The 13,290-nt window shown below is 33.8% G+C and overlaps 1 protein-coding gene across 1 annotated transcript in view; it reads left to right on the top strand.

Moving 5' to 3' along the window:
• NAALADL2 (N-acetylated alpha-linked acidic dipeptidase like 2) overlaps nt 1-13,290 on the top strand; it is a 1,049,119-nt gene that overhangs the window by 831,918 nt on the left and 203,911 nt on the right. Inside the window, exon 11 of the mRNA XM_027111590.1 lies at nt 7,460-7,555. Coding sequence (XP_026967391.1) covers nt 7,460-7,555 — 96 coding nt within the window. The remainder of the gene's footprint in view (nt 1-7,459; nt 7,556-13,290) is intronic.

Raw genomic sequence — 13,290 nt, 5'->3', positions numbered from 1 at the left:
AATGTCAGTGCCATTCAAATCTTGCAAGTGTTTTAATTTCATATATTAAATTTAAGTATTGATGTGTATATTCTCTGATTGCAGAAAGGAGAATATTGCAATGAAGGAAGTGCACATGGAACGTTTTAGATTCAATTTTATTTAGTCTAAGCAGGGAGTCTTTGATTATATCCTTTAAACTGTGCATAGTGTTTATGCCACTTAGAGAGTAGACTAGGACTTGGAGGGAATTGGAACAAGAGGTGAGGGAAATCTTTTCCTACTTAAATGCAAAAGCACAGGATCTCAGGCTATGAGAAACTTTGGCAGTGAGGAGGAGGTGTGTGGCATAGGAATGAAAGTGTAGGCTGTGGAGTCAGAGAGACATGGGTTTAAATCTAGCTCTACCACTTACTTATGGTATGATCTTGAGCTACTATCTGAAATTCATTGGTTGTCAGGTCCCCCATTTGTAAAGACAGGGTAATAATAGTTTCTACCTTAATAGTAAGTTTGTGGATTAAATTAGGTGATATGTGTAGAGTGCTTAGCCTAGTATTGGTATATGAAAAAGGCAGTTATTATCCTATTCATTCCAGGTCATGCTCATTGGGTGCCAACTGTAAAAAAGAAAGTGCATGCAGACTGTTTTTGTCTAGTTCAGCACCCCCTAAGCCCACATGGACTAAATATTTTAAACGGTTATTTCTGGAAAAAAATGCAAAGGGTATATTTTAGTATGGTAGTGAGTTAAAGTTTAGTCAACTCAATCCAGTTTAGAGCTGAACTACACATACCTTTGTTTTTGTTTTTGTGTTTTTTCCTTTCTTCACCTCTGTCTACATACTAACATTGTCTTCCACCATATTTTTAGCCTGCCTTCATTTCATCCTTTTTCACCAATGGCTCATCTACTTACAACTCTGATTTCTGGGTAACTTTAGTGAGCTTTGAATTCCTTTCCTTTAAGACTGTGATCTATTTATTTCCCCCAACTTTTCTGGTATTTTTAAAATCTCTTTTATCTTCTGGATGCTTTCTCTTATATTAAAAATATATCCACATTAATCCAGTCTAAAAAACAACAAATAAACTCTTTCTCGATTCTTTTACTCTCTATAGTTAATGATCAATTTTTCTAACTTCTCAGCCTAATCTTAATTTCTAGAGAGAATAATGCAGTTCATAGTTGATGTTTCCTTTCTTCTCTTCACATTTATTCTCTCAACTGATTGCATTGTCTCCTGCATTCATGAATCCACAGAGACCCCTCCAACAAATAACACCAAGAATCTCTGAAATGCTACTTCTGATGAATAATTTTTATCTTATCATATTTCTTCACTTCCTTTGAAGCATTGATTATTTCCGAACAGTCTTTACCTTTTTGACTCTCATGAAATCACACTCACCTGGTTATCTTTACATTTCTCTGATGATTTCATCTATAATGTCATTGTGGGTTTTATTTTTATTCTCCCACTCAAATATCAGTGCCATTCAGAGAACTTGTTGTTATTCAGAGTGTCATCTGTGCTATACGCAGTATACTTCTAAGTCTGCATGTGGTCCCCTTTTACATTTTAACTACCATGTACATGCTTTTCAAATTATTGTTATATCTTTAGTCTAGAATTTAGTCTTTAACCAAATTGGTGTTGAATGACATCCCTCATTTTCTGGGATAACATCACATGGATGTCCCACAAACACATCACCTCCAATTTTATCACTCATTTTATCAAATCCAGAAATACTTGCAATCTTGACCCCTTTTAAAGGTTTCTAACTCCAGTTAATTACTAAGTAGTACCAATTTTATCTCAAACATTTACCAAACACATCTCCTCCTCTCTGTTTCTACTACCACTGTCCTGGCTTAACTTCTCACTCTTTCTCACTGTATTACTGCAATAGTCTTCTGTCTATACTTCCTGTTTCCATCGTTTCTCTTTTAAATTTATTCCCCACATATGCATCAGTGTGTGCTATCCTGAATACACACTTGAAAATATCACTTGCTCTGTTCAAAACCCTCCAAGGACTTCCTATTACCTACAGAAATGGTTTTCAAACCATTTTTTTAATTTTTATTTTAACAACTGTAGGTTTTAAAAGAAAAATTTCACATAGAGTTTACATTCTTTTTTTGTGTGTGTGTGTGTGTGGTACGCGGGCCTCTCACTGCCGTGACCTCTCCTACTGCGGAGCACAGACTCCGAACGCGCAGGCTCAGCAGCCACGGTGCACGGGCCCAGCCGCTCCGCGGCATGTGGGATCTTCCCGGACCGGGGCACGAACCCGCGTCCCCTGCATCGGAAGGCGGACTCTCAACCTCTGCGCCACTAGGGAAGCCCTCACATAGAGTTTAATATACAAATACAAATTTTTAGTAATTTAAATTTCAAAACTCTGACTCTTGGTTATATAGAAAAGCAATTCCTAGCAAGTGTGATAAAAATCAAACACCATCCAGTAATAGTGTAGTCCTTTCCTCCTTACTGAGCATTTTGTATGCTTTGTTATTTTGCTTGATCCTGACATGAGCTCTCTGGTGTTAGAAGGGCAAGTATATTTACATTTCAGCTTTATGGAGGATGATACTAAGCTTGAGAGATTAATGACTTACTCAAGGTTGTCTGGCAGTCTTAGACTAATTTAATAAGAAAAGAGTCTCAAGTCTTAAAAAGCTCATGGTATAGTGATAAAAACAGAAATATAACAAACATGTAATAAATGGTGAGTAAAAAGCAAACACAAGGTGATATGGAAAGACTGACGAGAACTATGAATTCTGATGTGTTGGTAAGGATCGAGGAAAACAGTTATAGAAAGAAGCCTGATAAACAGATAAAGAAAAAGCATTCCAGGCAGAAGAAGAAATGGCAGAAAGGGACAGAGATAGGAAAGGTAAGGATGAATTCAAGGTTTGGTGAATAGACTGCTGTGACTTAAGCAGTAGCTATATGAAAATAGTGCAAATAAGTTTATGGGAAAGAAAGACTTGTTTAAAGGTGAAAGAAGATAGGTTGGGACTTGTTTGTGAAATATACTAATGAGTTTGGACTTTCCTCTACAGACAATAAGGACCATAGTTTGGGTGAAAGTAATGAGTAACTGGACTATGGCAACAAATAAGAACTTGTAGAGAATTGTCTAAACATATGAATTAGAAAGAAATTGGCTAGTGTAGTTCTGTGGTACCAAGGTTGCAAGAAATGGGAGTCAAGAATGACATAAAATTTCACATTTGGGTAAAATGTAGGTATTATGCTATTATCCAAGGTAAGAAATTAAGGTGACAATGGGGGAACACATGCTCATGATTTGCAACATGAATTAATGTGTCTGAAAGCTCTTGTAGGCAAAAAATGATGAACTAAAAACAGGAACTAAGCCAGAGATAAAGATTTGGGAATTATCAATCTGAATTTGGTCATTGAAGCCAGAAAAGTAGACCAAACCACCTAGGGAGACTGTGATAAGGAGAAGATTAGGTAGACCACCTAGAAACAATAAAAGCTCAAAAAAGGAAAAGAGAATCCAGTTATAGGTAGAAAATAATATATAAATGGAGAACCACCAGAGTCAAATCATGGACTTTAGGAAAAAGAGTTGAAAGAAGAAAGGTGTGCTAAATATTGTTAAATGTTACAGAAAGGACAAGTAAGTTTAGAGACTGGGGAGACACACTGAATTTTTTTTTTTTTTTTTTTTTTTTTGCGGTACGCGGGCCTCACTGCTGTGGCCTCCCCCGTTGCGGAGCACAGGCTCCAGACGCGCAGGCCCAGCGGCCATGGCTCATGGGCCCAGCCGCTCCGTGCCATGTGGGATCTTCCCGGACCGGGGCGCGAACCCGCAGTCCTCTGCATCGGCAGGCAGACTCTCATCCACTGCGCCACCAGGGAAGCCCCGAGACACACTGAATTTTAAACTAGATCCTGGATAGACTTTTCTTATCAATATCACTTCTTCTGTGATATTCTTACTATGGTCTCCATGTGACATACATACAATATTAAGTTCTGCATATCTTAACTTACTCTTTCATTTCAGTCTATCAATGAATTGTTCTAAACGAAAGTGCTCTCTAAATGGTTAGTGGTGTTTTACTTGCCTCTGTTCATCAACAGGTGGGAGCCATTATCAAACAGCTATCAATCATAGTTAATTTGATAGCAGTGAAAATCTTTTACAAAGCATATATTCTTTTTAATCTTTTATTTTTTATGTCAGGATATATAAATAACTGTTCATAAATGATTATTATTATATTGAAAAGGAATGGTAGTGTCTTAATATTTTCAAACACATGGATGTTAGATTATCGTCCAAATCGCATTAGATTAAGTTCCATGAGATTAAGGACAACATCCTGCATTTAGTGTAGGACCTGGCATACAGTAATTGTCAAATGCATATTGTTTAAATGCTTATAAAAATGAGGCACTAGAAACAAACAATGCGATGAAAGAGATAGGTGAAGGAACCAGAAAGAGAAGGAGATTATATTAGAGAATAAGGCACATATGGATAATTTAATTTAATATGTTCTGTTTTTGAATAATTGAAAGTTCAATAAAAACCTCATTAATTATAACTCCCAATTTCTATTCTTATGGGATCATTCATTTTGAGTCTCGCTGATAGTTTACTTTTGCACTATTTATGAAGTTTTGTTTTGCTAAGTATACTAAACGGATAAAATTATTTCAGCTTTATTTGCAATTACTCATGGGGCAAACTTTTTAAGAACTTCAAGCTTAATTATTAAATGAAAATGAATATGGCAAATTGTCCATGTCATACTTTCACTAAAGTCAATTCAGAGATACCTCTATGCAAATTGTACACTGTTTCTCCCAGGATCACACAGAGTCTTTGGATTTCCTTTAGTTCAGCATGATACCGTAATCACTACCCCATCATTACCACCCTCACCATCATTATTATGATATTTATTGTTTTTAGCAACATCATCAATGTTATTAAATATAGTGTCTCCTATGTAGCAGGATTGGACTGTTGACAACATCTCTGTGAAATATATGTTTTTCTCCAAGTTTCTTAGATGCTGTAACTAATCCTCTGGAGATTAAGATGCTTAATATGGCACAACTGTTAAGTGGCAAAACCCAAATTTTAACCTATTTCTATGTTGACTGCCCAAAATACCTCCACAAAACTCTGTTGATAAACAAAATTAAGTGTATTAGACCTATTTCAGTAAAGAAGAATACCACCTTGACTGAGTGTATTAGTTTCCTAGGGCTGCCATAACAAAGCACAACAGATTGAGTGACTTAAACAACAGACATGTATTGTCTTAACAGTTCAACGTGTTATCAGTGTTGTTTTTTCCTGAGGTCTGTGACAGAGAATCAGTTCCAAGCCTCTTGACCAGTTTCTGGTGATTTTGAGGCAATCTTTTGAGTTCTTTGGCTTGTAGACACATCGCTCCAATCTGTGCCTTCATGTTTGAATGCTTTTCTCCCTGTGTACAAATTTGTCTCTAAATTTCCTCTTTTTATAAGGACACCAGTCACATTGTACTAGGGACCAGCTCTATTCCAGTATGACTTCATTCTAACTTAGTTATTTATGCAGTGACCTATTTCCAAATAAGATCACATTCTGAGGTACTAAAGGCTAGGATTTCACATATGAATTATTCAACCCATAGCACTGAGTCTTAGTAGTCTCTCAAAATGGGGAGAAATTAGGAAAGGGCATTTATGATATTTTAGGCCTTGGCTGTGTGGTTTTATGGCAGGTCTTAAAAACTGGAATACTGGTTGGAACTGGGCAGTTTCTAAAATTACTTTTAGATTGGTGGTTAAAATGAGGAGAGGAACATAAACAAGTTTTGACAAATAAGCGTTAGTCTTGATAGGTAAGCTATTTGGTTGATTCATGGTCTTATTATCGAAAAGTGCATATATGCTGGAGCAAACAGCTAAATTACTTTATTTTTTTAATCGTAGTATTGTTCAAAATAGGGGGTTAAGAGTCTGCTTGATCACAGAATTATTTAATATATGAAGACTTACAATTATGTTGGTTTCATTTCTCATGTGTATGACTTCTGAGTCTCAACTACAGCATCCTAACTTTCTTTCTCACTATTGATATATCCCAATGTAGTCTGTTCTGCTGTTGGATTACTCTAATAAATGGTTCTAATAGAATTCAAATTAAATTTGTTATCCTGTGTGGTTATTGTTGGTGTAGACTTGATTTAATCTATCTTTCCCATGATAGATTTTGAAAAATTTACCTATCTATGTATCTATCATCTATTTTTCTTTCTTTCTATATATCTATCACCTGCATAAGTACATATATTCTGTCCCAATCTTATATTTTTTAAGACAAATAAGTTTAGTTACTTCAGGTTTTCAAATGAAAATTATATGTAGATAATAATTGTTTCATAGGATACTTATAGTGTTGATAACTATAAGAGCATTGTTTTAGGTATTGTCTTAGTCCATTTGAGCTGTTATAACAAAGTATCACAGACTGAGTGGCTTGTAAACAACAGGAATTTATTTCTCAAGTTCTGGTGGCTGGAAGTCCAAGATCAGGGTGCCAGGATGGTTAAGTGAGAGCCTTCCTCCAGGTTGCAGAATTCTTATTGTATCCTCACATAAGGGGCTAGGGAGCTCTGTGAGGTCTCTTTTATAGGACACTAATTCCAATTATGAAAACAAAGCCCTGATGACCTAATCACATCCCTAAGGCCCCACCTCCTAATACTGTTACTTTGGAGATTAGGATTTCAGCATATGAATTGGGGGGGGGGGGGCATAAATATTCAGACCATAGCAGATAGCTACCTTGTCAGCATCCCATGTCTTCTTGCATCCTGAAATTTATCTGCACCTGCAAGTACAGAATGATTAATTACAATGTCTTGATTCATTTCAACCATCTTCACGCTAAGGGTCTGATACAACGTTACAACTTTATTGGCAGCACATAAAACCATGAGGTCATTCTACTCAAAACATATCCTACTATTGTCTTGAAGTAAGTTTTGCAGTATTTAAAATATTATGCACCCTGTTGCCTAGACTTTTTTTTTATTAAAAACATTCTATTCTACCAGTCTTTAAGCATAAAATTTAATATATAAAATAGAGAAGGGGTTTTAGATATGGGTTTTGCAGTCAAGGTATCTTACTCTACACTGTCTGCATTTGAAAAATAAAAGGGTGAACAGCAAATAATGATCTCTTCTGAGTAAGAAAACATCCTTTGGTAAATACAAATAATGTCAAGTGTTATAGAAGTCTAATCATTTTAATTTATAAATATTTTGTGACTGGTTAATTATATCAGCAGAATGAAGTCCAACAATCAACAGAAACCTTACAGCAATTTAGAGTCCTTTTGAATCTTTAAAGAAAATCCAATAAGCCCTTGAAAAACAAAATCAATGAAGAGTTTAGAATGTTTATTTTCTGGTTTTCCACAGGGTCCAAGTTTTCTCTCTGAAGGCTTTTTCCCTAAACGTGCAACAAAAATTGAAGAAACGGATCCTTTTTTCAAACTTCACGAGACCATTACCAAGGTAGGAGAGGAATGCATTCATGAAAAGATTGAGAAAGTTTTGTTCTTTCTATTAGTAGAAGGAGGAAAGGAAAATAACCAATCAAGAGAAATATATATATATATATATATATATTCATTTGGAGAATATACTAGAGAGGATTTCACATACTTCCTACTATTTTACTAAGGAGTAAAGATGATAAGCAACTCAATCAAGATCATACAGACCAATAACTGATGGTTTGTATTAAAAAATCAATTATTTTTTAATTGAAGTACAGTTGTGCAATATTTTGTACATTACAGGTATACAGTAGTGATTCACAGTTTTTAAAGGTTATACTCCATTTATGGTTATTATAAAATATAAGCTATATTCCTTGTATTGGACAATATATCCTGGTAGCTTATTTTATACATAATAGTTGTACCTCTTACTCCCATGCCCTTTTATTTCTCCTCCCTGTCCCCTCTCCCCACTGGTAACCACTAGTTTGTTCTCTATATCTGTGAGCCTGCTTCTTTTTTGTTATATTCACTAGTTTGTTGTGTTTTTTAGATTCCACATTGTTGTTTGTGGTACTTTATTGTTTTAATAAAAAAAAAAAAAAAGGCTCTTTTTCTTAAAGAAAAAGTTAGACTGAATTTAAAATAATTGCTTTTATTCGATGATGCTCATACCTATTTTTATGGTATGTACTTGGCTGTGAGTTTATAGAATGAAGAAAATTAAATCCTACAGTATGGAGCAAATAAGTTTAATGTTCTGAGATCATATGACATTATGTGAATTTTTACATTTACCAACAATTGATTTAACCAGTCATAGCCAGTCTTTGGGGGATAGAGTTTGTACAGAATATTGGCATTTCAGTACACTTAAAATAATCCATATTTATATATGCTTAGTTGAAAGATTGAATCATTCTTAAATCTTCTTAGTGAAATTTTACAAGGCTGTTTTTCTGCTTTAGAAAGAGGAATTGTGGTAAAATAACTGAACTCAATGAGTGGCAATGGAATGAGCTCAGAATACAAAAACTAAAATTTTAGGTCTACCCTCACGTTTAAGAGATGTGTACATTTATTTTTTTCTGAACTTTTAAAATAAGTAGAGTTTGGACCATATTTTACGTAAAATTCTCCTAAGCTCAAGATTTCTGAACTTAAACTACATTTATAGCTCTTTCCTTTCCAGTCTAATCTAGTTCCTTGATTTAGTTTTGAATATATCCATTCTCTGATCATTATTCATTCTTATTTGGATATAGTAAAATAGATGTGGCCCCCAAATAATAACTCCTTAGCATTTGAAATCTTAACTGTACTCCTGATGTGCAAAGAAAGAGGGGGAGAGAGAGAGAGAGAGAGGGAGGGAGGGAGGGAGGGGGAGAGAGAGAAAGAAATACAAATCTGATACCTATATCTATATCTATCTATCTATCTATCTATCTATATATATGTATATTTAAGTATATATATCTAGATACATTTGGATGAGGATGTGTGTGTGTTTATATGTATGTGTATGTATATATATATTTGTTCAAATGTTATGGACACTTAAAGCCTAGGTTTATATACTTATTTTTAAGTAAAGCATTATAGGATTTTTAGGGCAATGAAAGAATAATACTTTCTCCAATTTTTCTGCTTTTCTCTGTGGATCAGGAAATTCATGGATTTTTATAGAAGGGGCAGTTTGAGAACATATTGATATCAGGTATATAATGAGAAGATAATGTCTAGCACATGAAATTCCTAGCCAGAGAAAATTCTAAGGTTTTGATTTTAAAGGTACAAACACTCACTGATTCTTGCTACATGAGGCCTCGGCCATCCTACAACTCCTGAGAGAATGTTGGGAAGCAAGGATGGATGGGTCAGAGGGAGTAGGGGAGCATAGAATATGGCCTGACACATAAATATGAGATCAGTACTTAGTGTGAAACAGAAAATAAGAGGCCATTTGAAAGAAGACACAAATTTATGCACAGATATTGGTACAATTTCTACATGTATTTTCAAATATATTTCTCGTGTAAGCAGATGTTTAACCCATTAAATGGATGGTGGAAAGAATTCTATGTGTATGAAAAATTAAAATCTAAAGTGCAGAAGCAGGTGTTCTATGACATTTTTAAATGATGGCATGTATTTACCTAATATTGATACTGTTTCCCCAGTCATCACATTACCTGTGGTAACCGCTCGTGTTGTAGACTCAGGCCAAGGGAAGAAATTGTGCTTCAGAAGTTCAGTCTTATTTCACCAATATAGGAACTTGTTGAACCATTAAAAAAAAAAAAAAAGTGTTTAATAGATACTTTGTTTTAAAATCAGATTTTCTTTGATCAACAACAAAATGAAAGTATAAATATAGAGGGGTTGACCAGAGCACAAAACTAGGAAATATGGATTTTAGGTTCTATCTTGACTCCCAACTTGTTATATTATTTAGTAGAACTTTATTTTCTACATCAAAAAATGGTACAGTCATAATGGATTTTCTCACTAGGATTCTCTGAGATTGAAAAGATGGTGTGTACATTTTCTCTGGAAATGCAATATATATATAATTGAGTATAATTATTGACACATTAAAGAATACTAGTGCTAATGTCTTCAAAATAGGCCCCTACTTGAATTTTCTACATTTAGCTTTTACTTTAAAGAAAAGAGAGGAAAAAAATACCAACTTAGATATGAAAGCATATAACTAAATTAATTAATTAAATACTGAGAATATAGTGATAAGTTAACGTGTATAAATGGAGTATAAAATTTAATTTGTGAAGGGTTGAGGTCTTTAGAATATTTTGTTTCAGTAAGGATAATAGTGGTATTATCACAGTATATCACATGTTTATTATAATCCACATAGCAGTGTGATATTATAGAAATAGTGCTGGATTTTGAATAGAAAGATATAGATAGGTTTAAATTCTGTCACTGTCAATTATGAAAATGATATGAAATATGAAGAACACTTCGTAAAATGATAACGCACAGTTATTTTTGCTATTATATCAATACTAAAACATTTTCAAGAAATCAGAAACAATGGAAATACTGAAGATACTATTCCTTATTTTCCCAATAAAAGTTTAAACTTGATACACAACACTATAACAAAATCATATATTTAATGTTATCTAATTAAATACAAAAATATACATCTTATAGAAAGGTTCATATAATACAATCTGTTGTTTTTTCCAAATTAATAACTGCATTCTAGACCTTAGTTATATACCACAAATATAATTTATGTCAAATTAAATTACAATTTCTAAGCATTAAAAATTTAATAATTTTTCATTAGTGCTTTTCTGAATTAAAAATAAATTAAAAATAAATAAACCACACTTATACATGGGATGTGAGCTGTGAGTTGAATCCTAGTAAGTAGTTTTCCAATGTTGTCCTATAGTTCCTTTTTTAAAAAAAAATGTTTTACAAAGTTTGAATTTATCTTGGCATTTGTCTTTTTGATATAAAGCATGAAACCAAGAAAATAATGAATAAGTCTCAATATTGATGCCAAAATGTGTAATTTATCATGGATTCAGGGACAGTCAGGTGGTACAGTATAAAGCTGCTGAAGGGTTGCACCTTACATCGATGTTGAAGATGTTTTCTTCAATTACCTTAAATTACCTTAAAATTACCTTAAAAAATAGCATTTGTTTTTTTAAATTATCATAGAGACCAAACTAATTCTTCCAAAGACTAAACATGAATGAAATACCAATATAAATCTTAGCTGCTTAATCCTTTAATAAATGAATAAAATCATGATGGATTCATGTTTTGAAATAGGCTTATTTCTCCTTCTACACCTAGGAATTTTCTCATTATATTTCTAAATCATCAGCATTGAGCTCATAAATTGTTATTAGATATCTAAGCATTCTAGTAGCCTACTATAAGCCAAGGATGAAGCAAAACACTTGAAATAAAAAACAATTAACATACAGGAGTGGGTCCAAGGTAAGCAATTCATTTCAATATAACATACTAAAAGAGATGATAGTAATATGGGCAACGTATGGGAGGGAAGAGGATGAAGATTTTACCTCTATGAGACTTGAAGAATTCACCAGAGAGGTGATGCTTGAGGAATTTAAGAATTTTAACTTTATCTTAATATCAGTGAATTTCCCTTGAGAGTTCCTTAAAGAGTAGGTTGTTGGTAGTAGTGTGCAAGATATGATGATGTGTAGTTTAGAAAAGAGAAGATAGATTTAAGAGATATTTCTAGCACTGGATATGCACAGGATATATGATTTCCTGGATATGGAACATGAAGCAGAATGAATAGTAAAGGATCATTTGAATAATTCTATCTTGGACAAAGTTGATATTATTGAATTAACTACATTAGGGGCTGGCCTGAAGAAAGTGATAATGAGTTTGACGATGGATATGTGGAATTTTGTTTACTATAGTGCCTCTAGGCAGATATGTCAAGGAAGCAGTTGGGACATGAGGTTAGAGCTCAGGAAGAAGTAGGATCTAGAAATGCTTTATCTGATATAATAACCACTAGTCACATGTGGATTTAAATTAAAAATTAATTAAATGAAATTAGAATTTCATTTTCTCCATCTCATTAGCTACAATCCACATGCTTAGTAATCACATATGGGTAGTGACTACTGCACTGAATAGCATACGTTATGGAACATTTTCGTCATCACTAATGATAGAGATGATGTTACCCTGACAGTATTCATGATGAGGAGAAAAAGAAAAATGGAGAGGACAAACAATCCAGGGTAGAGTGTTTCATTAAATCTACAGGATGATGCTATTCTAAGAAGGAGAAATGTTCAAAAGCATATCCGCACACCACCTTGCACCCATTAGGATGGCTAATATCAAAAGATAAAACAAAACAAAGCAGAAAATAACAAGTGTTGGTGAGGATTTGGAGAAATTGGAACCCTCATGAACTGTTGGTGGGAATATAAAATAGTAGTGCTGCTGTGGAAAACAACATGGCAGTTCCTCAAAAAATTAAAAATAGAGTTACCACATGATCCACCAATTCCACTTCTGGGTATATACCCCAAAGAATTGAAAGTGGCATCTTGAAGAGATATTTGTACACCCATATTGATAGTAGCATTATTCACAATAGCTAAAATGTGGAGACCACCCAAGTGTCCATAGATGGATGAATGGATAAGCAAAATGTGGTGTGTACATACAACAGAATATGATTCAACCTCTAAAAGATAGGAAACTCTGACATTTGCTACAACATGGATAAACCTTGAGGACACTATGCTAAGTGAAATAAGCCAGTCACCAAAAGAAAAATACTATATGATTCCACTTACATGAGATTCCTAGGATAAGTCATAATCACAGAGACAGAAAGCAGAATGGTGGTTGCCAGGAGTGAGGGGGAGAAGAGAGTGGGGAGTTAACTCTTTAATGGGTATAGAGTTTCAGCTTTAAAAGGTGAAAACAGATATGGAGATGGATAGTGGTGATGATTATACATTATGAATGTATTTAATATCACTGAACTGTACACTTAAAAGTAGTTAAGATGGTAAATTTTAAGTTATGTGTGTTTTACCACATTTTTTTTAATTGGAAAAAAATATATTCACCCAATCAACTGCTCATTTACTATAACTTTTGAAGCAAGTATTTGGAAATTTAAAATTGTTTTTCTCTTCATTTATGCCTGCTCCTCAGTTCTCTTCTATTTTCCATAAATAGCTTCACCCAGCTTGG

This window comes from Aethalodelphis obliquidens, unplaced genomic scaffold, assembly GCF_003676395.1.
Source record: "Aethalodelphis obliquidens isolate GAN/ISIS:26980383/991018 unplaced genomic scaffold, ASM367639v1 scaffold1, whole genome shotgun sequence".
Taxonomy (NCBI): domain Eukaryota; kingdom Metazoa; phylum Chordata; class Mammalia; order Artiodactyla; family Delphinidae; genus Aethalodelphis; species Aethalodelphis obliquidens.
Note: the sequence above shows the minus strand (reverse complement) of the source record. Positions and strands in the feature narration are given on the sequence as shown.